General features: G+C 45.5%; 1 protein-coding gene across 1 annotated transcript in view; it reads right to left on the reverse strand.

Annotated features, from left to right (window-relative positions):
* KIAA0825 (KIAA0825 ortholog) overlaps nucleotides 1-26,620 on the reverse strand; it is a 359,412-nt gene that overhangs the window by 276,653 nt on the left and 56,139 nt on the right. Inside the window, 1 exon segment of the mRNA XM_064176290.1 lies at nucleotides 14,555-15,224. Within this exon segment, the coding sequence (XP_064032360.1) occupies nucleotides 14,555-15,224 (670 nt within the window).

Raw genomic sequence — 26,620 nt, forward strand, 5'->3', positions numbered from 1 at the left:
TATATATATGTATTATACTACAGTGTACAAATCTCAGACTGACCTCTGACCACTCACAAAGTCTCAGACTGGAGAGTAAATCGCTTTCATCTTTTCAACTTGGGAGGAGAATGCAATAACTAGGGGGCACAGTGAGTTAAATGCTCTCTTGGTGCTGAGGAAGAGCAGAGAGGTGTGCTGAGAGAACAAAAAAGGAAGATCATTAGTTGGTATTTGCTAATTGTGGAGATTTTGAAAGAACGAGAAAAAAACACCAACAAACCACAAAACATAAGGAGTGAAATTATGGTTCTTTTAACCTCTGAAGAATTCAGAAAGCAGACTTAGAATTATAGAATCATAGAATCAACCAGGTTGGAAGAGACCTCCAAGATCATCCAGTCCAACCTAGCACCCAGCCCTAGCCAGTCAACCAGACCATGGCACTAAGTGCCTCATCCAGTCTTTTCTTGAACACCTCCAGGGACGGTGCCTCCACCACCTCCCTGGGCAGCCCATTACAATGGGAAACCACTCTCTCTGTGAAGAACTTCCTCCTAACATCCAGCCTATACTTTCCCCAGCACAACTTGAGACAACTTGAGCTCCTGTTGGAAAAGACGATGTGGAAGAACCTCATTAGATCACAACCTGAAAAATAAAAGTCGTGTTTCAAAAATATGTGCGACTTGAAAAGCAAAGTTAGTGTTGATTTATTAAATAAACAACATGGCAGTAAAATTCTGGAACAGGCATCTTCTCAAGGACTCAATAATGAGATTTCACTGCTCGTTTTCATAAGGGCTTGATAAGTAATTTCAAGCAACTGCTCCAAAAAGAAGGAAGGTATTCGGGCATGCTACCAGCTTTGAAATTCCGTCAGCTCAGATGACATTTCAGTAACTTAGACACTGTTATCTTACCCCCCACTACAAGCTTAAAAAGTAACAAGCTTAATGCTTTTGTAATCTTTAAGAAAATGTCATTCTCCCACTAGAAGCATATTTGTGGTCCTGGGGTATTATGTTCATATGGCCTTTAAAAGAGTCCTTCTCTTTTATTAAAACTTCAGCTCCGCCTGTTCAAACAGATGGTTCTATTTTCTCCTCACCACTGTCCATATTTCCACTTAATATAATTGTGCAGCAGAAATCAAACACAATGCTTTCAAGGATAAGAAGTAAATAATATGTGACAAAGAGGCTATGAAACACATTATTTCCTATATTAAATGCAAAGACATTTATTTTGTTTCCCTTGAGTAATAGGATCTTGTTTGGGCTGTCAACATTTCATGGGTTTCCCAAGGAACAAAGACGGCTGCAGAATCCTGCATCAAATCACTATGTCCACTACTTTTACTTAACTTCCCAATATAAATTCCCACCAGTGCTGCCTGCTACATCATTATAAGCAGGTGGCAATTAAACCTGCTGTGAATATCTTGTCACTAACTGTCTCATAACACAAAATCAGGACTTTCTGGTGTTTAATATATATAAAAAAAAAACTAACATAGTTGACATCTGCATTTTTACTCATGTCATGCTCACTGAAGTCCTCCTCTTTTCTGCAAAGTTTCTGTGGGCCTAAGAGTGAAATGCAGTGGTTTTACCTGATACACGTTAGTTTCCCATCTTTCATGAACGGAAACCACAGGAATTTCACTCCATCTCTGTAAGGTATGGGGAAGATCGTGCCACACATCACCACGTGCAGTGCAGTGCCGTGACGAAGAGACGGGGAGCAGCTTGATGCAAGCTGAGTTCTGTTTATTGTACTTTCAGCACTTGGTTATATACTCTTCACATATAAGCTAAAGATCATGTCAAATCCTAATTCGTCACCAAGACAGACCTCATACCTTAGCAAATAGATAAGTAAGGATTAACAAAACCCGCAAGTTCCTGCTTTACATTGTTTCATCTGTTGCAACGTCCTCTAAGGGCATTTCGACCCTCCATTTTACTTAACTCAGTACTTTTCCACTCATACATAAACCTACAGCTTATGTTCCAGTGTGTCAAGATCAAGCAGCTGTACAGCACTAAAAGTCCTACCGCTCCCAACAGTGCAGCTCAAGAAGTCAGTGGTTGCAAAGCCCATTTGCATATAGGTACCACTCTTCTTCCAGTCACTTATTTTATACAGGTCTCAGAAGCCCTGTTCCTGTCAAAGCCACCCTAACCACCCTAACTCTACACTCTGCAGCGTGACAGTGCAGAATCAAAGAGGGAAGGAGACACCAAGCAGGTAGGAGTATGGTGGAAACACATCAGCTGCTGCTGTCATGCAGAGACAAAAAGAAAACCCCACCTGCAGTGCTGGGAGCACCTCTGGAGTCCTCAACACAAGAAGAACATGGAACTGTTAGAATGGGTCCAGATGATGGGAGGACCAAGCTGAGAGGGTTGTGGTTGTTCAGACTGAAGAGAAATCTCTGGGGGAACCTTAAAGCAGCCTTCCAGCACCTGAAGGGGGCTACAGGAGAGCTGGGGAGGGACTTTTCACAAAGTCTTGTAGTGATGTGATGAGAGAAGAAATCATAAAATAACAGAATTGTTTGGGTTGGATAAGTCCTCTATATGATCACTGAGTCCAACCATTAACCCAACACCACCACAGCCACTAAACCATGTCCCCAAGTGCCATGGCCACATGTTTCTTGAACACCTCCTGGAATGGGGACTCTATTACCTTTTTGGGCAGCCTTTTCCAATCCCTGACCACTTTTGCAGGAAAGAAATTGCTCCTAATCTCCAACCTAAACCTCCCTCAACACAATTTGAGGCCATTTCCTGTTGTTCCATCACCAGATACTAGGGAGAAGAGTGTATCCTCACCAGTGCCCAGTCCACGGGCAAAATTGCTTTCCTGGCCCTGCTGGCTGCTGTGGAAGGCCAAAATAGGCCAAATTAGTCTAAACAAGTCCTGGCCTGCCCAGACATGTTTTTGTATTCTCCCTCCTTCTGCTGACGACTGAAGCAACCACGGGAAAGGAAAACAAAAGACCCAACACCTTGGATTCTCCTTCTCTCCTTCCAAACTCATAAACACATGAGGATACTGTGCTTACACACTTGTTTGTGTTCTGCCCTAAAAATGTAAAAGCAAGCCCTGACTTTACCTAGTATGGTTAAGTTTGGCTAGTTGCCATTCTGTTTGGCTGCTCTGTGGCCAAAGAACCATTAGGCTCGGGCTGTACTGATAAAAAGAGATGAGCAGGTAAAGACAACATACTTCTGCCTTAATGTGCTCTCTCCTTCTGGTAGTTCTCTGCTTCACTGATTTCTGCTGTTGCATTCTGCCATGCTCTGCATGTCTGCTAAGCTATAAGCTATCCCTCCTGCATAATAAGAAAACCTGAAGATTTAGGTTTGTCTACCTGGAAACCTGCCTTGATCAAGTTTACCAGAGAATAGGCACCAAAAACCTTCACACAACAGGCTTGCTTAGCCAGCATAGCATTGTGCCAAGACTCCAAGCCTGCAAGTCTTCCTCTGAGACTGAGAGTCCTGGAAGGGACACAGACCGCACAAGTGGAACCAAGTCATAAAATCATTTGCTTCTCTCTCAGCACCTTCTTAAGAGCCTGGGAAGGACCAGAAGCCTCAGCAGCCATCAAGACACCAACCGAACTCCCTGCAAGTGTTTGGGTACTGTCTGGGGACTGCAGTTAGCCCTGGGAGTCTGGAGATATTAATATTTTGTGAGTAAATACTCCAAAGTCTCTTTAGCACAACTCTCTGAAACTCTATACTAATCCCAAGTGCCCTCTGCCTTAAGCAGAAAGGAGCTTTCCGAGTCCATCTAGTGGGCAAGCAGTATAATTGACCACAAGAACCTCTTTCCAGTTCTGATGGTTTAATGTTTTTTTGCATATTCCTAGCTATGTCTTAAGTATTATAGATTCTGTTCCCTATGTGCAATGTTTTCATGACCGTTCAAAGAACCAATTATTAAAAATACTGTGTGGGTGGCAAGAGTCATGAATATCAAAAGTAATAAACAATATGCATTTTGAAAGAATCCTGTCTTGCATCCATTACCTCCCACCATCATACTGGCCACACCATTGCTGATCCAAGCCAGGATGGTGGTGGCCTTCTTGGCACCTGGGCACAGACTGGTTTGTGTTCAACTGCTGTCATCCAGCACTCCCAAGTCCTTTTCTGCTGGGAAGTTTCTGGCCACTCTACCCCAAGCCTGGAACATTCTTGGTGTTGTTGTGATCTAAGCCCTTGACTTCATTAAACCTCATTACATTGCCCATCAATCTAGCCTGGCCAGAAGCTTGAATTAGATTAGACTTGAGAAAGAAATCCTGCACCAGGAGGACGTGGCACGTGTGGCACTCGAACAGGTTGCACAGAGAAGCTGTGAAGATTCCAAGCATGGAGATGTTCAAGGCCAGGATTGATGAGACCTTGAACTTCTTGGTCTAGTGGAAGGTGTTCTTGCCCATGACAGGGTGTTTGGAACTAGATGATCCTCCAACCCAAACCGTTCTGTGATTCTATAATTCTATGCCCACAAGAAATATTTTAAATAATAAACTGATTTTAAAAAGCTCTTTAAAATTGCTTGGATTAATGCAAAGATTTGGACAATACAACAAGATGAAGCTCTCAGTAGTTACTATAATCTGCAATCCATTTACCATAGCACACCTTAAAAGCACTGAAGAACAATGCAAGAGGACTTTTTCAAGGACAGAGCAGCAGGGAGCTAAGTGACCGAGACAATTTCCCCTTCCTTCCCATGCTTCTAAAACAATAGATTTCAACAACAGACTACAAGAAAGATAACATGATGAAAAAGCAATTGTAATTACAACCTAAATACTGTAAACTATCTGCTGTAGATTGCCATCTGGGCAAAAATCTTAAAAAAGGTGCAAATGCATAAATATTAATTACATGAAACCAAGCCTGGAAATCTTCAATATGCAGATACAAATGGGAGAATAGATGATATTAAAGCTATTGGGTCATTTTAGTTTGGAGAGGTGAAGACTGAGAGGGGATCTAATCAATATCTATCAATATCTGAGGGCTGGGGGTCAGGAAGGAACTGACAGGGACAGCCTCTGCTCACTTGTGCCCTGGCATAGGACAAGGGGCAATGGATGTAAACTACAGCACATAAAGTTCTACCTCAATGTGAGGAAGAACTTCATTAGTGTCATGGAGCACTGGAGCAGGCTGCCCAGAAACACTGTGGAGTCTCCTTCTCTGGAGACTTTTAAGCTCTGTCTGGGTGAGTTCCTGTGTGACCTGTACTAGATTCTATGGTCCTGCTCTGGCAGGAGGGTTTGGACTCAAAGATCTCCGGAGGTCCCTTCGAAATTCTAACATCCTGTCATCCTGTGATAATTACTCCCAGACATGACTGTTTTTTTTCACCACACAGTCACTAAACCAGCAGATATCAGTCTAATTTCAGACATATTTTTGCTAGGTAAAATGAAGACCATAGAAGATTGGTTGTAGGCAATAATCGTGGCTCAAGAGATTACAAACCCCTTTAATTTAAATTAAATAGAATGATGAAAACTGACTTGAAACTAAGATTCTTTATTTCAAAGGGAGGAAGTGATAAACTGGGGATATAAAGCTAGTGCACATGGATGTAAAGAAATAAAACCCCAAAAGTCCTATTTCAACTTAGCAAACTGCTGGGAATACATAAGGCTAAGTGACCTCAGGATAGACTTTTCCTTACCAAAGACTGTCATTTGATCTCCCAGAGTCACTTTCACTTCAACAAGTTATTCCAGAGCCTGTTTCTCTTTTTGCTCTCAGCTTCACTGTACAAATGCAGATTTTCTAAATACTCAATCCTTCTACTCATGTTTTGATATACTGACAGAAGGTATTCCATGAACACCACATATTTCCTAGGAACATATAGAGAACAGAAAATAACAGTTTGAAGACACTGATTATTTTAATATTTAAATATAATAAATTAATAATAATTTAAATCACAGTTTGCATTTGACTGTATCTTTCAACTGGAATGGGAGCTGGTCATATTCAGGAGAAAGAAAAGAGAAAGGAAGCCTGATGGATACACAGCATCACAGAACGTTAGAGATCATCCAATTCAACCCACCACCACCAAAGCAGGATCACCTACAGCAAGTCACACAGCAAAGCATCCAGGTGGGTTTTGAAAGTCTCCAGGCACAGAGACTCCACAACCTCTCTGGGCAGTCTGCTCCAGTGAAAAAGCCTTCCCTTCTATTTATTTGGAACCTCCTTTGTTCTAGCTTTGCCCATTGCTCCTTGTCGTATCATTGCACATCACTGAGCAGAGCCTGGCTCTGTCCTCCCAACACAGCTCTGCGTAACTTTATCACCAGGAATGAGGGCAGCCCTCAGGCTACTCTGCTCCAAGCTCCCTCAGCCTGTCCTTATAGGTAGATGTTCCACTGCCTGCTTCAGCTTTGTGGCTCTGAGCTGGACTAAGAGGATAGTACACCAAGGTAAAAGTGTAATTTGAATATACTTTATTTCAGGTCACCCGGAGAGGTGGCAGATGCCCTATGTCTGGAACCACTGCAGGCCAGGTTGGTTTGGGCTCTGAGCAACCTGCATCAGTAGCGAACTTCCCTGCTGAATGCATGGCAATTGGACTAGATGAGCTTTCAAGGCCCCACTGAGCCCAAACCAGTCTGTGATGCTGTAAATAAAACACATCAGTGAAGATGACGTAATCACTTGTATTTCCAAATGTGCCCAGTCCAACCTGCATTACTTCAGTTTACCTCCAATTTGAAACAATATTTTCTTTATAATAACCAACTACAGATTTTGATGACCACACTATCTATTGCCTCAAATGTTAAAAACAAATTCTCACTTAAGGTTTTCTAATACAAATACATTTCATGGCAAATTCCTTCAGATGTGAGTCTGCTTCAGGATCTCTGGCAAGTTTGTGACTAAACGAAAATATTAAGCCAATGAATGAAAAAATGTCACCAAATATAGAACTCAAAGCTCTAACCTCTGTTTAGTTTTAAGCATAGGAAATTCAAAAATTGGGCTAATGAATCTACACGTGTATTTACACCTAACAAAACTGAAGAAAATCTTCCACTGCTACATCAAATGTGTGTAATTTCATGGGTTTCGGGTTTCTCTGGCTGATGTCTTATCACTTGTAAGAGTAGCTGTTTCTTCATCTAAAAGAGATGAGGGATTAGGATAGGTTAATAACGCCTGATTAAACTGGCATGACCTCTCTGTAAACAAAGGAACATGAAAAAAGTTCAGAAGGTAAAAATGCAATCCACATTTAATAGGACTTACGGCAAATAATTTCCGAGAAATTGGAAATGGAAGCAAAAAGAAATAGCAAACAGCAAGCTGAAAAGCAGCTGTCTGGATCAAGTTATAGCATAAAACCACCTGGCTCCACTACAGTTGGCAAGCAAAGATGTCAAATTCCAATGAATTTGCCTCTTTTCACATGCCACTTTGCCAGCTTCTCTCTCAAGCCCTGCTCATCCTCAGTCCTCAGTCAGGGATCAGTCTCATTGCTCAACAAGTAACTGCTCTAGCACAGTATGCAAACAGACATGTTACCTCCTCACCTCACAATTAGACTGTTATATATGAAATATTTTAAAGATTTATAACTCTGTTAAAGCTTGTTATAGACTACCTATATTTTCCTGACAGAAGTAGGTCATCTATATAAAGTTTTCTGAGATTCTAGTACGGTTTAATTATTTTCTGGTGTTTTGGTTTTTTTTTCCTCCTCTCCTATGCAAGAGTGTGCTAGTTTAAAGCTAGCTAGAATGTTTTGGTGAGAACTAGATTACAGGCTGTGAAAGGAAACAATGGTGATGCCCACTTCCCTCAGAGTCTTGCTGAAGAAGAAATGAAAACATTAGATAACAACTCTTGCCATTTTGTCTCTCTCTGCCGTGGGCTGCTGGATGAGCTGCATCTCCCTAACCTCACCTTCCATTTGGCCTAACCCACCTTTGCTTCTTAACCTCTTGGCTGAACCTCCATTCTTCCTTGGGACTGGAGTAAGGTTGAGAAGGGTAGGGGGAAGGTGCAGGGGTGGTTGGGAGCCCCTCCTGGGAACTCAGGTTTCTGGGAGGGGAGTTGTGCTTCTGTATTACCTTTTACCTTGTATATTTCTGTATATAACTGTATATATACTGTAAATATCTGCTTGTATATTGTATTAGCTGTAAATAAATAGCTTCATTCATATTTCCAGAGCTGGCTGAGACTAGTCTGGGTGATTTCTAAAGTGTGGGGGGGTGGGGAACACCCAAACCATCACAAGGAGGATCAATTACATCAGATTTTAAGAAAAAATAAACCCAAAGCAGCAAATTAAAAAAACTCATTTCCCTGAGAGTGGCCTAAGTAAACACAACCCCTTTTTTTTTTTTCACCTCTGGGAAAGCATCCTAGTTGAATGACCCTAAATTAAACAATGTTGCTGTTCTGAGGTGTGCTGGTTTGGTGATTCCCAGGGGGCAGATGCAACACACATCAAAACATAAAAAGCACATTGGTGTAACCATCATTCAGCTAAGAAACAAAAAACACTCTTTTCCTTTCTCTCCTTCTCTCCACACTCCAGCATGGGTTTTAGGGATGCTCAGGAATCTGGGTGTCACTGTCAAGACAAATTATTAAAGCTGTTTTTTTAATTCATGTGTAAATACAGACTTCCACTCTCAGTTGCGACAGGGCAGCAAAGATAGCAGACATCAGTAAGAGATCCAAGCAGGAAACTTGGTACTAAAAGTGGTAGTGGTGAATGGTGCCACATCCAGCTGGCGGCTGGTGTCCCTCAGGGATCAGTGCTGGGCCCCATCCTCTTTAACATCTGCATAGGTGATCTGGATGAGGGCATGGAGTCAGTCATCAGCAAGTTTGCAGATGACACCAAGCTGGGGGCAGATGTGGCTGGGTTGGAGGGCAGAAGGGCTCTGCAGCGGGACCTTGACCGCCTGGACAGATGGGCAGAGTCCAATGGGATGGGGTTCAATAGCTCCGAGTGCAGGGTGCTGCACTTTGGCTACAACAACCCCATGCAGAGATACAGGCTGGGGTCGGAGTGGCTGGAGAGCAGCCAAACAGAGAGGGATCTGGGGGTGCTGATTGATACCTGCCTGAACATGAGCCAGCAGTGTGCGCAGGTGGCCAAGAGAGCCAGTGGCATCCTGGCCTGCATCAGGAATGGTGTGGTCAGCAGGAGCAGGGAGGTCATTCTGCCCCTGTACTCTGCACTGGTTAGACCACACCTTGAGTATTGTGTTCAGTTCTGGGCCCCCCAGTTTAGGAGGGACATTGAGACGCTTGAGCGTGTCCAGAGAAGGGCGACGAGGCTGGTGAGAGGCCTTGAGCACAGCCCTACGAGGAGAGGCTGAGGGAGCTGGGATTGTTTAGCCTGGAGAAGAGGAGGCTCAGGGGTGACCTTATTGCTGTCTACAACTACCTGAAGGGTGGTTGTGGCCAGGAGGAGGTTGCTCTCTTCTCTCAGGTGGCCAGCACCAGAACGAGAGGACACAGCCTCAGGCTGCGCCAGGGGAGATTTAGGCTTGAGGAGAGAAGAAAGTTCTTCACTGAGAGAGTCATTGGACACTGGAATGGGCTGCCCAGGGAGGTGGTGGAGTCACTGTCCCTGGAGCTGTTCAAGGCAGGATTGGACGTGGCACTTGGTGCCATGGTCTAGCCTTGAGCTCTGTGGTAAAGGGTTGGACTTGATGATCTGTGAGGTCTCTTCCAACCTTGCTAATACTGTGATACTGTGAAACCTTGTTTCCATTATAAAGCTCTCAAAATAGTTATTCTGTAGATTTTCTCCCAGCGTGGATTACTTTGCAGACACTTTTATTGCAAAGGTTAAGTGCCTTTTGCTGACTTAGTGTGCTGGAAATGCAGCAGTCAACCATTCGGAAGGGAGAAAGCACTTTCATAGAATCACAGGATAGTCTGAGTTGGAAGGGACCCTAAAGACCACTTAGCTCTAGGTCATCAGTGTACCCAGTGTACCCAGAACCCTTAAATCTGTTTTTGCTAAATAACAGCAGGATTTCAGATCAATTTGTATTAATTTAATAGAATCACAGAATTCCAGCCTTTGACCTTAAAGGTCATCTAATTCCAGCCCCCTGCCATGGGCAGGGACACCTCCCACTAGCCCAGGTTACTCAAAGCCTCATCCAGCCTGGTCTTGAACACCTTTGGAGAGGGGGCAGCCACAGCCTCCCTGAGCAACCTTCCAGAAAAGACTCTTCACATAGGAGCTATCATATAAGAAACTTGTCAGTTCTGGTAATGATACAAGTATGAATTTTGCATGAGTGGATTAATAATGCCAAGTATCAGGCTATGACACATCTACAATGACAAAAAAACACTCTGTCACTTCACATGACCCTCTGTTTTGCTCTAGGCTGCTGACTTCACTATTGTCACTTCACTGCTTAGCTGTCACAGACCATCCAGAACAGATTCTGCAGAAGGCTGGTAAAGAGGCACTGCAGGCTTCCCATACTAACCTCTTGAAGTGCTATACAGTGATAAGATGAAGACAGAAGCATGACAGCCACTGTGAAGAAAGCAATTTTGAGCATTAAATAATAGATACCACCACTAAACACGTTATGGGTGTTGTGGAGGCAGCTGCTGTGCCTGCAAACCTGACCTTTAACACATTTGGAATCAAAATAAAAATCTTATATGGGATTTATGAAACACAGAGATTTTATCTTCTTTTACACTGACTGCAGCAAAGGTTTTAGAAGATGCAAGTTGATTTACTTTGTATATTTTCATCTTCTCCTGTTCTTTTGAACATACAACAGAACTCTGCATTGGAAGTCTGTCCTGAGAGATGTGCTAACCACAAAAACATGTAACGAGCCCTGAGAGAAAATTTAAGGAAAGAAATTATTGTTTTAATAGATTGAATGACTATTCTCTTCCTCCTTGTAATAGAGAAGGAGTTAAAAGTGTGGGCCACACTTATGGTCACTTAATCATAGAATCAACCAGGTTGGAAGAGACCTCCAAGATCATCCAGTCCAACCTAGCACCCAGCCCTATCCAATCAACTGGACCATGGCACTAAGTGCCTCATCCAGGCTTTTCCTGAACACCTTCAGCAATGGTGACTCCACCACCTCCCTGGGCAGCCCATTCCAATGCCAATCACTCTCTTTGGCAAGAACTTCCTCCTAACATCCAGCCTGTACTTCACCCAGTATAACTTGAGACTGTGTCCCCTTGTTCTGTTGCTGGTTGCCTGGGAGAAGAAACCAACCCCCACCTGGTTGCAACCTCCCTTCAGGTAGTTGTAGACAGCAATGAGGTCAGCCCTGAGCCTCCTCTTCTCCAGGCTAAACACCCCCAGCTCCTGCAGCCTCTCCTCATAGGGTTTGTGTTCCAGGCCCTCAGCAGCTTTGTTGCCCTTCTCTGGACATGTTCCAGCACCTCAACATCTTTCTTGAATTGAGGGTCCCAGAACTGGACACAGTATTCAAGGGGTGGCCTGACCAGTGCTGAGTACAGGGGCAGAATAACCTCCCTTGTCCTACTGGCCACACTGTTCCTGATACAGACCAGGATGCTATAAATGTTTGTGTCTGAGATGTCACATGGAGATAGCTGAACCTTCCTATCTTGGTGAGCGGTTTTGAAATGGAAAGCAAAATTAAGTTACAAATTTCTAGTTCCCTGTGAGTAAGTTTTACTATTTATGTTTTTTTTTTTTTTTTTTGGGCCAGTGAATGCTTTTACTGACTTCCATCTCACTACAGAACTTGTCAAATTTATAAATTTATTGTCATCTATTTGCAAATTAAACATAACTCTGACACTCTCCTTGATGATCAGCCCAGTCTGAATCACGTATCATAGAATCATAGAATCAACCACATTGGAAGAGACCTCCAAGATCATCCAGTTCAACCTAGCACCCAGCCCTAGCCAGTCAACTAGACCATGGCACTGAGTGCCTCATCCAGGCTTTCCTTGAACACCTCCAGGGACAGTGACTCCACCACCTCCCTGGGCAGCCCATTCCAATGCCAATCACTCTCTCTGCCAACAACTTCCTCCTAACATCCAGCCTAGACCTCCCCCAGCACAACTTGAGACTGTGTCCCCTTGTTCTGTTGCTGATTGCCTGGCAGAAGAGACCAACCTCCACCTGGCCACAACCTCCTTTCAGGTAGTTGTAGACAGCAATGAGGTCTGCTCTGAGCCTCCTCTTCTCCAGGCTAAACAACCCCAGCTCCCTCAGCCCCTCCTCATAGGGCTGGTTGAGAGGTGTCCTTGCCCATGGCAGGGAGGTTGGAGTAGATGATCTCTGAAGTGTGTTTCAAACCAAGCCATTCTATGATTCCCTCCAACACTCCATCACACTAACACATCAGCTTTATACTGAGCTTCTTCTTCAGTATGCCTTATCCTTTACCTCTTCTTTTATTGGTTCCACAAATTTCTCCATATTTCAGCTCCTTTTGAAAAGGTATTTATGCATTTCTTCCAGTGGAATTTCCAGTTAACCTACACACACATGTACATTGATTTTAAAACTCACACGAGTATATTTCTCATCTGTGCAGGCCTGGCAAACCACTTCCTCAGTCATCTTTGGTGCCCCCTGTACTATCCAAAGACTTATGCCTCTGTGTCTTTCACAAGGTTCTAAACTTGTAGTATTTTCTGTCTGCAAACTATTTCACCTTTACTGAAGGCTCTATTTCAAACAAACAGCTCTTGCACGGAGGAGTGTTCAAAACTGAAAAAGCAATTACATACAATCATGCAATTATGTTATGGAAAGTTTCCATTCTGCATGGTTTTCTTCCTAAAGCTCAGATTTCTCCCTTTGGAAACGAGCACGTCAGACACACCAGCTGTAAAAAGGATGCACGAAAAGTACCACATCAGTAACAGACTCCTTTCCTGCCTTAAATGCAGGAAACAGGAAGAAATCACCAGGTAGTATTAACTGCATTTCCACAGGAATAGGAAAAGTTTAATTTATTTTAATTTGGAATCAGAATCTGCATAGTAACCTGTTTGAGTCAGTTCCGCTGTTCTGTTTCACAGAATCACATAATTTTAATGGTCACGTTGTTATTGCACCAAGCTGAGTGGTGCTGTAGATAGGCCAGAGGGATGGGATGACAACCAGCAGGAGAGGTCACCCAGGTGAACCACAGGAGGTTCAACAAGAGCAAGTGCAGGGTCCTGCACCTGCACTAGAGCAATTCTCACTAGCAATACAGGCTGGGGGAGGAGATGGTGGAAAGCAGACCTGTGGAAAAGGACTTGGGGGTGTTGGTGGATGTAAAGCTGGATATGAGCCAGTAATGGGGCACTTGCAGTCCAGGAGGCCAAGGGCAGCCCAGGCTGCATCCAAAGCAGCATGGCCAGGGATGGAGAGGGAATCCTGCCTCTTTGCTCTGGAGAGACTTCACCTACAGTGCTGTGTCCAGCTGTGGGGCCCTCAACACAGGAAGGACATGGGCCTAATGAAGACAGTCCAGAGGAGGGTATCATGGAAGGCCAATAGGCCTAAAACATGTTCTGGCTTGCCCCACCCTTCTGCTGATGGGGAGAAGCAAGGGTGGGAGAAAAACAAAGGCTTGGACCATTACGTCTCCTCCCAAAGTGATAAACAGGTACCCACAGGTGTTTATGCATGTATTAGTGTCTTACCCAAATAAGGGTAAGCAAGCCCTGACCTAGGGGCTGCACCATCTCTGCTGTGGGGACAGGCTGAGGGAGCTGGAGTTGCTCAGTTGGGAGAACAGAAGGCTCTGGGGGTACCTAAAAGTGGCCTTCCAGTACCTGAAGGAGGCTACAAGGAGGTTGCAGAGGGACTGTTTCCAAAAGCCTGAAATGATAGGACAAGGGGCAATGGCTTGGAATAAGGGAAGAACAGAGTTAGACTGGATGTGGATGAGGAACAAGTTCTGCACCATGAAGGTGCTGGAACAGGCTGCCCAGGAAGGTAGCTAAGGTCCCATTGCTGGAGTTCTTCAAGGTCAGGCTGGACAAGGCTCTGAGCAACCTGATCTAATGGAAGATCTCCCTGCTGACTGCAGGAGGTTGGACTAGATGACCTTTGGAGGTCCCTTCCAACCCAAACCATTCTCTGATTCTATTATATGGACTATTCTATAATCTTCTGAAATTTTAAAGAAGTGGGAGTGGAAGGCTGAAGAATCAAGATGAAATAGTTCTTACTCTGCTATGTACTTCAACAGCTGGAATGAGTTAGACTTGAGAAAAATTCCTCTGATATGACAATGTTACCCAGTGAATCATAATGCATTATCTGTATCCATAAGCACAAGACACTCTCCCTTACTTTAAAACCTTTTTCATCACAATTCTGACACAGTCCATAGTTCAATTGCAGTAATATAGTTAAAACAAAAAGATGTAATTTATAATCTCAGGCAGCAATATGGTTAAAACATAAAGCCATAATTAATAACCTTCCTTCACAGGAAACAATGAAAGCATCATAATTAAAAGAATAACTACAATGAACAGAAAATAATGCTACTAACCCACAGCATGAACTGTTCCTCTGTGCTTCTTTGAAATCTTGCCTGCCTTAACAACATGGAGAGCATTTTCTTTGAACTGCAGCTCACAAAGTCTTTCAAGGAGAACTGTCATTTCTTCAGTGATGGTATCCAGGTAAGTTTCGTTAATAAACTTCAGGGATGAAGAAGGATCAATAGTTCCACTTAGGACATACAAATCCTCTTTTATCATGGTGCACAACGTGGGCACGGAACTTTGGTAGCCATGAACCACCTTATCAAAGTTGGTCTCACCAGAACTAGACAAAATACAGTTCTGCAGAAGATCACTAACCAGTTTGTTCTGCATGTGCTGATACTTCATTAAAACTTCTGACTCGGGGTAGAGAAACAAAAGTTGCCGTATGCACTGAGTTTTAAACTCCATTTGCTGTTGTGAGGTGTTGGCACTTCCTTCCTCTTGACTCTGCAGTCTATTGACTAAGAACCGTCGAAGGTGCAACCTCACATCATCCCAGAGAGACTTCACATCCATGGCTGAATCATCCTCAATGGCATGAAGGGAAGAGGTTAACTCAAAAGATGTCCCACTTGGAGTACAGGGAAACGAGACACCACACTGACTGGAGAGATCTAGAAGGAAGTGAAGTATCATTTCTTCTTGATTTTGTTCATTCTTCAGCAAGCTTTGCTGATAAAGATAAATCAAATAGTATTTTAGAAATAGAATTTCAGAATTCTGGACAATAAAACAAACACCTTTATGCTAAGTACAAATTGTTTCCCCTGCTAATCAACTTACCAGCAACTGAGACTCAAACAAATTGCTACATATACAACAGAAATCCCAGAATCCCAGCTTATATTTAAGGACCAAGGCAGGATGATAGAAAATTGAGATGAGAAACTTCAGGAACAGGAAACACCTACTGTAAGGCCTTAATACTCAGTGAGCTGAAACTGGCTCATGTCATAGCTGAGAAAGTAGCAGTTTCTTATGAAGCTCTGCTGTTACAACCTCCAAAACCTCAGTCACAGAATCCCAGCATGGTGAGGTTGGAAGGGACCTCTGGAGATCACCCAGTCCAACCCCCCTGCTAAAGAAGGGACACCTACAGCATCTTGCCTAGGATCACAGTGGCATGGGGGGGTTGGAATCTCTCCAGAGAAGGAGACTCCACAACCTCTCTGGTGAGCCTGCTCCAGGGCTCTGGCAGTCTCCAGGTAAAGAGTATTTTTATTAACAAATTGTTTTCCCATGAATTTACATGCCAATTCATCGCCTGTCTGTCTATTACAAGATCTCACATTCACCTTTTTATACTCTCAACCTTTTTTCTCAACCGATTCTAACCCACAATTCAAAGGAAATCTTTGGAAAGCTTATCAGCTAAGCTTTGGCAGCCTGCTTGCTGTGGTCCACGCACACATCTTTGAAAGAAAATGGTATAAAAAATTACTCAAGATCTACACAGATAATGACAGGTTTTGCTCATAAAAGCAGGATAGGAATTTATAAAACAAAACATTGCTGCTTTCTTTGTTCTGGCTCAGCAGGCAACCATCAAAAAGACCATTCTAAGGATGAAATCTTCCCAGGATCCCCTTATGGAACTAAAAGTGAGAACTTGTTGAGAACTGAACAGGCTCAGACCTCATAGGTTAGAAGAAGAAGAGGCTGTGTATCCTGCCAAATCAAGATGCAGGCCGATGCATTAACAGTATAAATACATCACAGCTACATGGGTTGGAGAAAAAGAAAGCAGATGAAACCACATAGATTCATCTGCTGTTTCCACTTCACTTGAACCTTAAGAGCTCCCTCTTGGTCCAGGGCCAGAATTTCCAACCTCAGAGCTGGTTCATGCTCAAGAGGCTATGCAGCAAATAGCAGGTCCTCTTTGTCACAGCTCAGTACTTTTTACTTGGCCAGGACACAAATTTAAATAGGACTCTGCAGTTTTACTTTGTATGTATGAGATTAATCATCTGCATGAAGAAGGTGTGTCCAGCACACTAGTCAAGACAACCCCAAAGTCCCATGGTCACTAGACACCAAAACTCCTTCTTTCCTCAGAGGAAAGAAACAAACAACTTACCTGCAATAAACTCATTTCCCACACCCTCAACATTTTTCTTGCTGTAAGGTTTTGCCACAGTCCTAGGGTCATCAGTCTTACTTTGGTCACAACAACCCCATGCAGAGATAATGGCTGGGGTCGGAGTGGCTGGAGAGCAGCCAAACAGAAAGGGATCTGGGGGTGCTGATTGATACCCGCCTGAACATGAGCCAGCAGTGTGACCAGGTGGCCAAGAGAGCCAGTGGCATCCTGGCCTGCATCAGGAATGGTGTGGTAAACAGGAGCAGGGAGGTCATTCTGCCCCTGTACTCTGCACTGGTTAGACCACACCTTGAGTACTGTGTTCAGTTCTGGGCCCCCCAGTTTAGGAGGGACGTTGAGATGCTTGAGCGTGTCCAGAGAAGGGAAACGAGGCTGGGGAGAGGCCTTGAGCACAGCCCTACGAGGAGAGGCTGAGGGAGCTGGGATTGTTTAGCCTGGAGAAGAGGAGGCTCAGGGGAGACCTTATTGCTGTCTACAACTACCTGAGGGGTGGTTGTGGCCAGGGGGAGGTTGCTCTCTTCTCTCAGGTGGCCAGCACCAGAACGAGAGGACACAGCCTCAGGCTGCGCCAGGGGAAATTTAGGCTGGAGGTGAGGAGAAAGTTCTTCACTGAGAGAGTCATTGGACACTGGAATGGGCTGCCCGGGGAGGTGGTGGAGTCACCGTCCCTGGAGCTGTTGATGATCTGTGAGGTCTCTTCCAACCCTGATAATACTGTGATACTGTGATACTGTGATAAAGACCTGCTCTCGACCTTCTAGCTGCCCTAGAACTGACCATATATTTCTCTGTCACAAGAAAACTGAGGGAAGTTGGAGGTACCCTTCATCTTTTGTGTATCAAGAACCAAGCTGGAAAGCCTGATTCTAGAAGAATGAGGATGTAGAAGCCCTCTGACTTGCTCCTCTGCCACTTCTCTCCAACAGAGGAAGGTATTCTGGCAAGCCAGGGAAGGGAAGGGAGTTGTCAGTCAAATATTGTCCTATAAAAGCACATGACAGCAATCTGTGTAATTGGTTAAAATCTAAAATCATGCATTTCATCAAGCATATGCCAGCTGATCTGGTTTTCTTTTATTATCTACTGAAGTATTCTATAAAGTTCTGTGCTCTCAATGAGAATGTGGCTTGGTGTATAAACCAAAATTGTAATTACTAACTACTGTGTCCAAGTCTCCACAGGCAGACTTCTGGAGTTTAAAGGTTAATTTTTTAATGACTCATGCTCAAATGCTGCATTCTGAGGTGAACAAAACAAGAGAAGCTGTCAAAATAGTGAATGTAACTGATGCCTTTAGATGATGGATCCAAACTGTCTTCCAAACAAATCCCTGCTGCTGTTTTTCAAGGTTAAGCAGAAACATTTTTATTCATGAAAGCCAGTAAGAACCTAAGTATTGTTTCAAGCCCTTTGCAACTTAAACTACAGCATTAAAAACAGGGAGCTTGAAGATTCTATCTTAGACTTAGTGTTTGTTACTCAGAAAAAGAGCCCCTGAAGTGAACTTTGAAGCTCTGAAAGCACAGTGTCATCAGATCTCTTTGAACACTGCCTGTATTGGCACAGGCTTCTCCATTTGAAAATTAATCTGTAAAAATACTTCAAAAGGTGATGCCACAACTGTTCAGAAGAAAAAGATCCAAATTAGTATCCAAAGGTTTTACAGAAGTGTGGAAAGTTCTCTTATGAGCACAGAAAGTTGGTGACAACAATGTACAGGAAAACATCTGCAGTCTATCAACTGGACTGCTGTCTACCATAGACTGCTACCTCTCCTATCAGTGAACAAATGCAGTAACACAAACGTTTTGTTTAAAAAAACAGATCTTTTCCTTAGTTAAGCAGGATCAGAATTGGATGAAGATGTATTCAAGTGCATATTCAGCCTTCATGTATTTAGAATTACAAAACACTGCACAGAATGACAACATGGAGACAAGTGACCAGGGGTGTACACCTTGGGGATCAGTACTGGGAGCAGTGCTGTTTAACATCTTTGCTGGACACACAGGCAGTGGGATTGAGGTACACTGGGCAAGTCTGTGGATGACACTAAACCTTGTGGTGTGGTGTGGTCGATGCACTGGAGGGAAAGGATGGCATTCAAAGGCACATGGACAGGCTGGAGAGGTGGGATAATAAACTTCAGCAAAGCCAAGTGCAAGGTCCTTCATTGGGGTCAAGGTAAAGCAAAACACAAATCAAGGCATGGTAGAGAGCAGCCCTGAGGAGAAAGACTTAGAGGCGCTGGGTGAGCACAAGCTCAAGAATAACCAGCACCATGCACCCCCAGTGCAGACCCAGCCCTGCCCTGGGATGATCCCAGCAGCATGGGCAGCAGGGGCACTATCAATACAGGCTGTGGGATAAGGTGATAGAAATCAGCTCTGTGGAAAAGCACTTGTGAGACTTGATGGCTGAGAAGCTGGACACGAATCAAAAGAATGCACTTGCAGCCCAGAAGGCAAATCACACCCCGGGGCTGCATCAAAAGAATTGTGGACAGGTGGTCAAGAGAGACAATTCTGCCACTTCACTCTGATGAAACCTCACCTGGAGTACTGTGTCCAGCTCTGGAGCTCTCAACACAAGAAGAACATGGACCTGATAGAGTGGGTCCAGAAGATGATCAGGGCCCTGGAAAACCTAGCCTGTGATGACAGCCTGAGAAAGCTGTGTTGTTCAGCTTGGAGAAGGCTCTGGGGACACCCAACAGCATTCTTCCAGTACCTGCAAGGGGCCTACAAGAAGGCTAAAAGGGACGTTTATAAAGGCCTGTAGTAATAGGATGAGGTGCAGTGGTTCTAAAAACAGACTTAAATTGGACATTAGAACACATTCTTTACCATGAGAGTGGTGGAACAATGGAACAGGTTGCCAAAGGAGGAAGCTAAGAGTGATTCTGCTCCTCTGCTGCACTCTGCTGAGACACCCCTCTGAAGTGCTGGGCCCAGCTCTGGAGTCCTCAGCACAGACAGGGAGGTACTAAAGGAGGCCACAGCAATGCTGAGAAGGCTGGAAGCCCTTTGCTGTGAGGCCAAGCTGAGAGAGTTGGGGTGGTTGAGGATGCATAAGAGGAGGCTCCAGGGAGACCTTACAGCAAGTTCCACAATTCGAAGGGTGATACAGGAGAGCTGGAGAGGGATTTTTGACAAAGGCATGGAGTGACATCACAAGGTCTAATGACTTCAAACTGGAAGAAGCTTGACTCAGAGTACAGATTAAGAAGAAATTCTTAGCCATGAGGGTGGTGAGACACTGGACCACAGAGAAGCTCTGGAGGTTCCAAGCCTGGCAGGGTTCAAAGACAGGCTGAAAGGTGCCTTGAGCAACCTGGTCTAGTGGAAGGTGTCCCTGCCCATGGGCAGGGGGTTGTAACTACATGATCTGTAAAGGTCTCTTCCAACCCAAACTGTTCTATGATTCTGTGAAATTTCACATAATTAACATGTGAAGGTTTTAAAACCTCACACTGTTTCTGTGAGTGCTTAAATTTCTGAATCACAGAACCACTTGGCTGGAAAAGACTTTAAGATGGATACAAACTGGAACATAGGAAGTTCTACCTCAACACAAGAAAAAAATTCTTTGTTGTGAGGGTGCTGGGGTCCTGGAGCAGCCTGCCCAGAGAGGCTGTGCAGCTTCCTTCTCTCAGGACTTTCCAAGGCCCATCTGGATACATTCAGAGTTCCCCCAGTTAACCTGCTTTGGCAGGAGAACTGGACTTGACAATGTCTAGAGGTCCCTTCCAACCCAAATCAGCCTAAGATTATATGATTTTAGGATCATCAAGGCCAACCATAACCTAACAGCTCCCTGTAAACTGTTAAACCATATCCTTAAGCACCTCATGCAAACATTTTTAAAATGCCTTCAGGTGTTTAAAAGTGACTCCACCATCTCTCTGAGCAGCCTGTGCCAATGTCTGAGAACTCTGTACGAGAAAAAATTTTTCCTAGTATGCAACTAAAACTTCCCTGATGCAACTTAATGCCATTTTCTGTCATACTCTCCTTTGTTACCTGGGAGAAGAGGCTGGCCTTCACCTCACTACAAGCTGCTTTCTAGGAGTTGTAGAGAGCAGTAAGCTCCCCCCTTTAGGCTCCTCTTCTCCAGTCAAAACAAGTCCACTTCTCTCAAGATGCTCCTCACCAGCTCTGTTCTCCAGACCCTTTCCCAGTTTTGCTGCCCTTCTCTGGACCTGCTGCAGCCCCTCAGTGTCCTTCTTGGAGTGAGGGACCCAAAACTGAACTCAGTATTCAAGGTTTGGCATCACCACTATCCAATACAGGGAGATAATCCCTGCCCTCTGCCTGCTGCCCACACTATTGAGGATAGAGGCTAAGATGCCAAGCCACTCTCCATCATTTATCAGCAGTCCTGGCTCACTGGAGAGGTTCCCAAAGACTGGAAGCTGCCAATGTGATACCCATCCACAAGAAGAGTCGAAAGGAAGAGCCAGAAAAATACAGACCTGTGAGCCTGACCTCAGTGCCAGGCAAGGTGATGGAACAGGTCATCTTGAGCACCATTGCAAAGCACCTACAGGATGGGCAAGGGATCAGGCCCAGCCAGCATGGGTTTAGGAAGGGCAGGTCCTGTCTCACCAACCTGATCTCCTTTTATGATCAGGTTACCTGACTGGAGAATGTGGGACAGGCTGTGGATGTAGCCGACCTGGAGTTCAGCAAAGCCTTTGACACTGTCTGCCACAAGAAGCTCCTGGCCAAGCTGGCAGCTCATGGTTTGGACAGATTCACTCTGTGCTAGGTCAGGAACTGGCTGGATGGCAGAGCCCAGAGAGTGGTGGTGAATGGTGCCACATCCAGTTGGCAGCTGTCACTAGTGGTGTGTCCCAGGTATCACTGCTGGGCCCAGTCCTGTTCAACATCTTTCCTGGTGATCTGGACAAGGGGATTGAGTCCAGCATCAGTAAATTTGCAGATGACACCAAGATAGGAGCAGCTGTGGAGCTGTTGGAAGGTAGGAGAGCCCTGCAGAGGGACCTGGACAGTCTGTATGGGTGGGCAGAGGCCAATGGGATGAGATTTAACAAGGCCAAGTGCAGGGTTCTGCACTTTGGCCACAACAACCTCAAGCAGCACTGCAGGCTGGGGATGGAGTGGCTGGAGAGCAGCCAGGAAGAAAGGGACCTGGGGGTACTGATAGTAGCTGAAGATGAGCCAGCAGTGTGCCCAGGTGGTCAGGAGAGCAAATGGCATCCTGGCCTGTATCAGGAACAGTGTGGCCAGTAGGACAAGGGAGGTTATTCTGCCCCTGTACTCAGCACTGCTCAGGCCACACCTTGAGTCCTGTGTCCAGTTCTGGGACCCTCAACTCAAGAGAGATGTTGAGGTGCTGGAATGTGTCCAGAGAAGGGCAAGAAAGCTGGTGAGGGGCCTGGAACACAAACCCTATGAGGAGAGGCTGAAGGAGCTGGGGGTGTTCAGCCTGGAGAAGAGGAAGCTCAGGAGGGACCTCATTGCTATTTACAACTACCTGAAGGGAGGTTGTAGCCAGGTGGAGGTTGGTCTCTTCTGCCAGGCAATCAGCAACAGAACAAGGGGACACAGTCTCAAGTTGTGCTGGGGGAGGTCTAGGCTGGATGTTAGGAGGAAGTTCTTGCCAAAGAGAGTGATTGGCATTGGAATGGGCTGCCCAGGGAGGTGGTGGAGTCACTGTCCCTGGAGGTGTTCAAGAAAAGCCTGAATGAGGCAGTTAGTGCCATGGTCTAGTTGACTGGATAGGGCTGGGTGCTAGGCTGGACTGGATGATCTTGGAGGTCTCTTCCAACCTCGTTGATTCTATGATTCTATGATTCAATTCTCTCACTCAGATCATTAAGGAGAACTCATCCAGCACTGAGCCCTGTGGGACAGCACTGGTGACTGACAGAACCACAGAATCATTTTGATTGGAAGAGTCCTTTAAGACAGGAATACCACGCTACAATAATACATCAACCAAAGCACATCTTTTTTGTACTCTATTTCAGTTGTTCCTGCAACTTAAAAAGATAAACAAGACCCCCAGCAAAATAAACAAACATAATAGGAGATAGCTAAGGACAGGGATAAATTGCCCTGAAGTAAAAGGATGATTACAGTTACTGAAGAAGTGTTACATGATACTTAATTAAAAGCTTGCAAGTAAGAAATTAAGTCTATTGGGTAACCAGTTCAGTGGACAGAGATACATATTTAAGAAAGGTCAGTGTCATGGGGTTTTTAAAAGAGCACCTACAGGATGGCCACGGGATCAGGCCCAGCCAGCAGTGGTTTAGGAAGGGCAGATCCTGCCTCTCCAACCTGATCTCCTTCTATGATCAGGTGACCCGCTTGGTGGATGTGGGGAGGCTGTGGATGTGGTCTATCTGGACTTCAGCAAGGCCTTTGACACTGTCCCCCAAAGCAAACTGCTGGCTAAGCTGTCAGCCCATGGCTTGGATGGCAACACTCTGTGCTGGGTTAGGAACTGGCTGGAGGGCTGGACCCAGAGAGTGGTGGTGAATGGTGCCACATCCAGCTGGTGGCTGTCACTAGTGGTGTCCCTCAGGGATCTGTGCTGGGCCCCATCCTCTTTAACATCTGCATAGGTGATCTGGATGAGGGCATGGAGTCAGTCATCAGCAAGTTTGCAGATGACACCAAGCTGGGGGCAGATGTGGCTGGGTTGGAGGGCAGAAGGGCTCTGCAGCAGGACCTTGACCGCCTGGACAGATGGGCAGAGTCCAAGGGGATGGGGTTCAATAGCTCCAAGTGCTGGTGCTGCACTTTGGCCACAACAACCCCATGCAGAGATACAGGCTGGGGTCGGAGTGGCTGGAGAGCAGCCAAACAGAAAGGGATCTGGGGGTGCTGATTGATACCTGCCTGAACACAAGCCAGCAGTGTGACCAGGTGGCCAAGAGAGCCAGTGGCATCCTGGCCTGCATCAGGAATGGTGTGGTCAGCAGGAGCAGGGAGGTCATTCTGCCCCTGTACTCTCCACTGGTTAGACCTCACCTTGAGGACTGTGTTCAGTTCTGGGCCCCCCAGTTTAGGAGGGACATTGAGATGCTTGAGCGTGTCCAGAGAAGGGCGACGAGGCTGGTGAGAGGCCTTGAGCACAGCCCTACGGGGAGAGGCTGAGGGAGCTGGGATTGGTTAGCCTGGAGAAGAGGAGGCTCAGGGGTGACCTTATTGCTGTCTACAACTACCTGAAGGGTGGTTGTGGCCAGGAGGAGGTCGCTCTCTTCTCTCAGGTGGCCAGCACCAGAACCAGAGGACACAGCCTCAAGCTGCACCAGGGGAGATTTAGGCTGGAGGTGAGGAGAAAGTTCTTCACTGAGAGAGTCATTGGACACTGGAATGGGCTGCCCGGGGAGGTGGTGGAGTCGCCGTCCCTGGAGCTGTTCAAGGCAGGATTGGACGTGGCACTTGGTGCCATGGTCTAGCCTTGAGCTCTGTGGTAAAGGGTTGGACTTGATGATCTGTGAGGTCTCTTCCAACCCTGGTGATACTGTGATACTGTGAAATAAGATTGCTTTACTCTCAAAGGCAGTAAAATAATAATGCTCTTGCTGAATTGGAGAGGAATACAGAAAAGTGCATTTAAAGATGTACAGGAAGAAGAAGAAGAATATGATATACATGAATCCTTAACACCTAATACAGATACAGGGTACATGAGAATTCTCCTAAAACCTTCCCCTCCAAGCAAGTTGAACCGCAATACCCCAGTGCTGATTTGCTTCCCTCACCGTTGTCTCCCGTTAGACCCAAACAGGCCTGATTGCGCAACAAGAAATTCACTGCAGCTGTGGAGGCTGCAGGCAGGTTACTCCCACGTTAGTTACCAGACAAGACTCCCTCCAGAGAGCCGAAGGAAGGGATAGAAAAAGATGAAGATTTGGCTTTGCCACCCTCATATAAAGTGGTATCAGGATCATGGGGTTGAGTAATGAAACCACGATTTCTGGGGTCCACCTCCTGGACCTCTCTGGTTCTCCTGTAGAACTCAATGGCTTTCTTAAGGGGACCAGGGCCAAACCACCAGAGACAGGTTGTGATAACTGCATTAAGACTGAATATTTCTGAAAGTAGTTTACTGCAGAACTCTTTTTGGAGCTGAAGATTATTGTGAGAGGAACTTCTAACAGACAAAGAGGCCATGCTTATTACAGAATGTTAGGGTTTGGAAGAGGCTTCTGGACATCATCCAGTCTAACCACTTGCTAAAGAAGGATCACCAAGGGCAGGTTACCCAGGAATGCATCCAGATGGGTCTAGAAAGTCTCTAGTGAAGGAGACTCCACAACCTCTCTGGGCAGCCTGCTCCAGTGCTTCAGCACACTCACACCAAAGTTTTTCCTCATGTTGAGGCAGAATCTCCTGGGTTCCAGCTTGCATCCATTCTCCTTCTCCTATCAGGGGGCACCACTGAAAAGAACCTGGCTCCTTCTTCTTGACAGCCACTGTTCAGATACTTGTACACACTCGTAAGATCTCCTCTCAGTCTTCTCTTCTCCATGCTAAAGAGCCCCAAGCGTCAGCCTTGCTGCATCAGACAGATGTTCTAATTCCTTCACCATTCTCCTAGTCTCCATTGGACACCTTCTAGCATATCCCTGCACACTCTTTTTGTCTCTAGCCTCAAATACAGAACAAGAAGGATTATCTTAGAAGGTCTAAGGCTGGAAACATGGCTGTCCCAATTCCTGAGCTCCACAGGTGTTTTCCTGACAAGCCACGCAGAACTGAGACTTTAAGGTTTCTCACACTCTGCTGTTTGTTTAGGAGCCTGCTGCAGAGGCATGCTCAAGGCTTAACGAGACTCTACAGCTCACAGCCAGACCATCACGCAGTGGGTGTTCTCATGGGAAGCTGAAGAGCTAGAAAACATATTTTGTGAAGACAGACACGGAGCTGTTCCAGAGGTGGGGACATGGTGGTGTTTCCCAAACAAATGCCGCCATCTGGTGTTCAGGTACATGGCTGGAAGAGGCCTTGGGCAGCAAAGAAAGCAGGGAGCAGGCATCATGGCCATGCCCTCTCATGATGTGGCTTAGGTAAGGATCTAACTGGACTAAGAGGACTAGCAAAAGACTTCAAAAGCCAGCACCACAATCACTAAGGCAGGGACTGTGCCCCTGTATTGGGTACTAGTGAGGCCACACCTCAAATCCTGGTTCAGTTTTGGGCTCCTCACTTCAAGAAGGATATTGAGGGGCTGGAGAAGAGCAACAAAGATGGGTTTGCAGAACAGGGCTGGCGGAGAACAGGGCAGTTGAGAGAACTGGGGTTATTTAGTGTGGAGAACAGGTGGCTGAGGGGAGAGCTCATTGCTCTCTGTAACTCCCTGAAAGGAGGCTGCAGTGAGGTGGGGGTTGGTCTCCTCTCTCCAGTATCAGATGATAGAATGAGAGGGAGAGGCCTGAAATTGTGTTAGGGGAAGTTGGACATAAGGAACAATTTGTATTCTGCAAGAGTGGTCAGGCATTGGAACAGGCTGCCCACACAGGTGATGGAGTCATCATCCCTGGAGGTGTTCAAGAAATGTGTGGACATGGCACCTGGGACATAGTTGAGTGGCTGCCAGATTGATGGTTGGACTCAGTGATAGTAGAGATCTCATACAACTGAAACAATTCTATGGTCCTCTGATTTTCTGGGATCCTCTCATTCTGCCTAGATCAACTATGACTTGCAGCAGTCTCTGTCACCCTTGGCTGGGGTGACTAGACACAACACTCATACTGATCACCTGTGTTAGAAGCAGACAACTTCTTCACCACATGAACAGTAAAGACCTGGTGTTTCTAGAGATGACTTCCTCATCTGACATTAAAATCCAGGGGATTCAAAGATGACTGACAGATCAACAACCAACTCTAAGAGTTAAAAAGTGAGAGGCCCCTTGATGCAGCTTGAGCTTTGACCAGGAGATAGGCCCAAAAGGAGAAAATACTCCACAGCAGCCAACA

This window comes from Pogoniulus pusillus, chromosome Z, assembly GCF_015220805.1.
Source record: "Pogoniulus pusillus isolate bPogPus1 chromosome Z, bPogPus1.pri, whole genome shotgun sequence".
In the NCBI taxonomy this organism is placed as follows: domain Eukaryota; kingdom Metazoa; phylum Chordata; class Aves; order Piciformes; family Lybiidae; genus Pogoniulus; species Pogoniulus pusillus.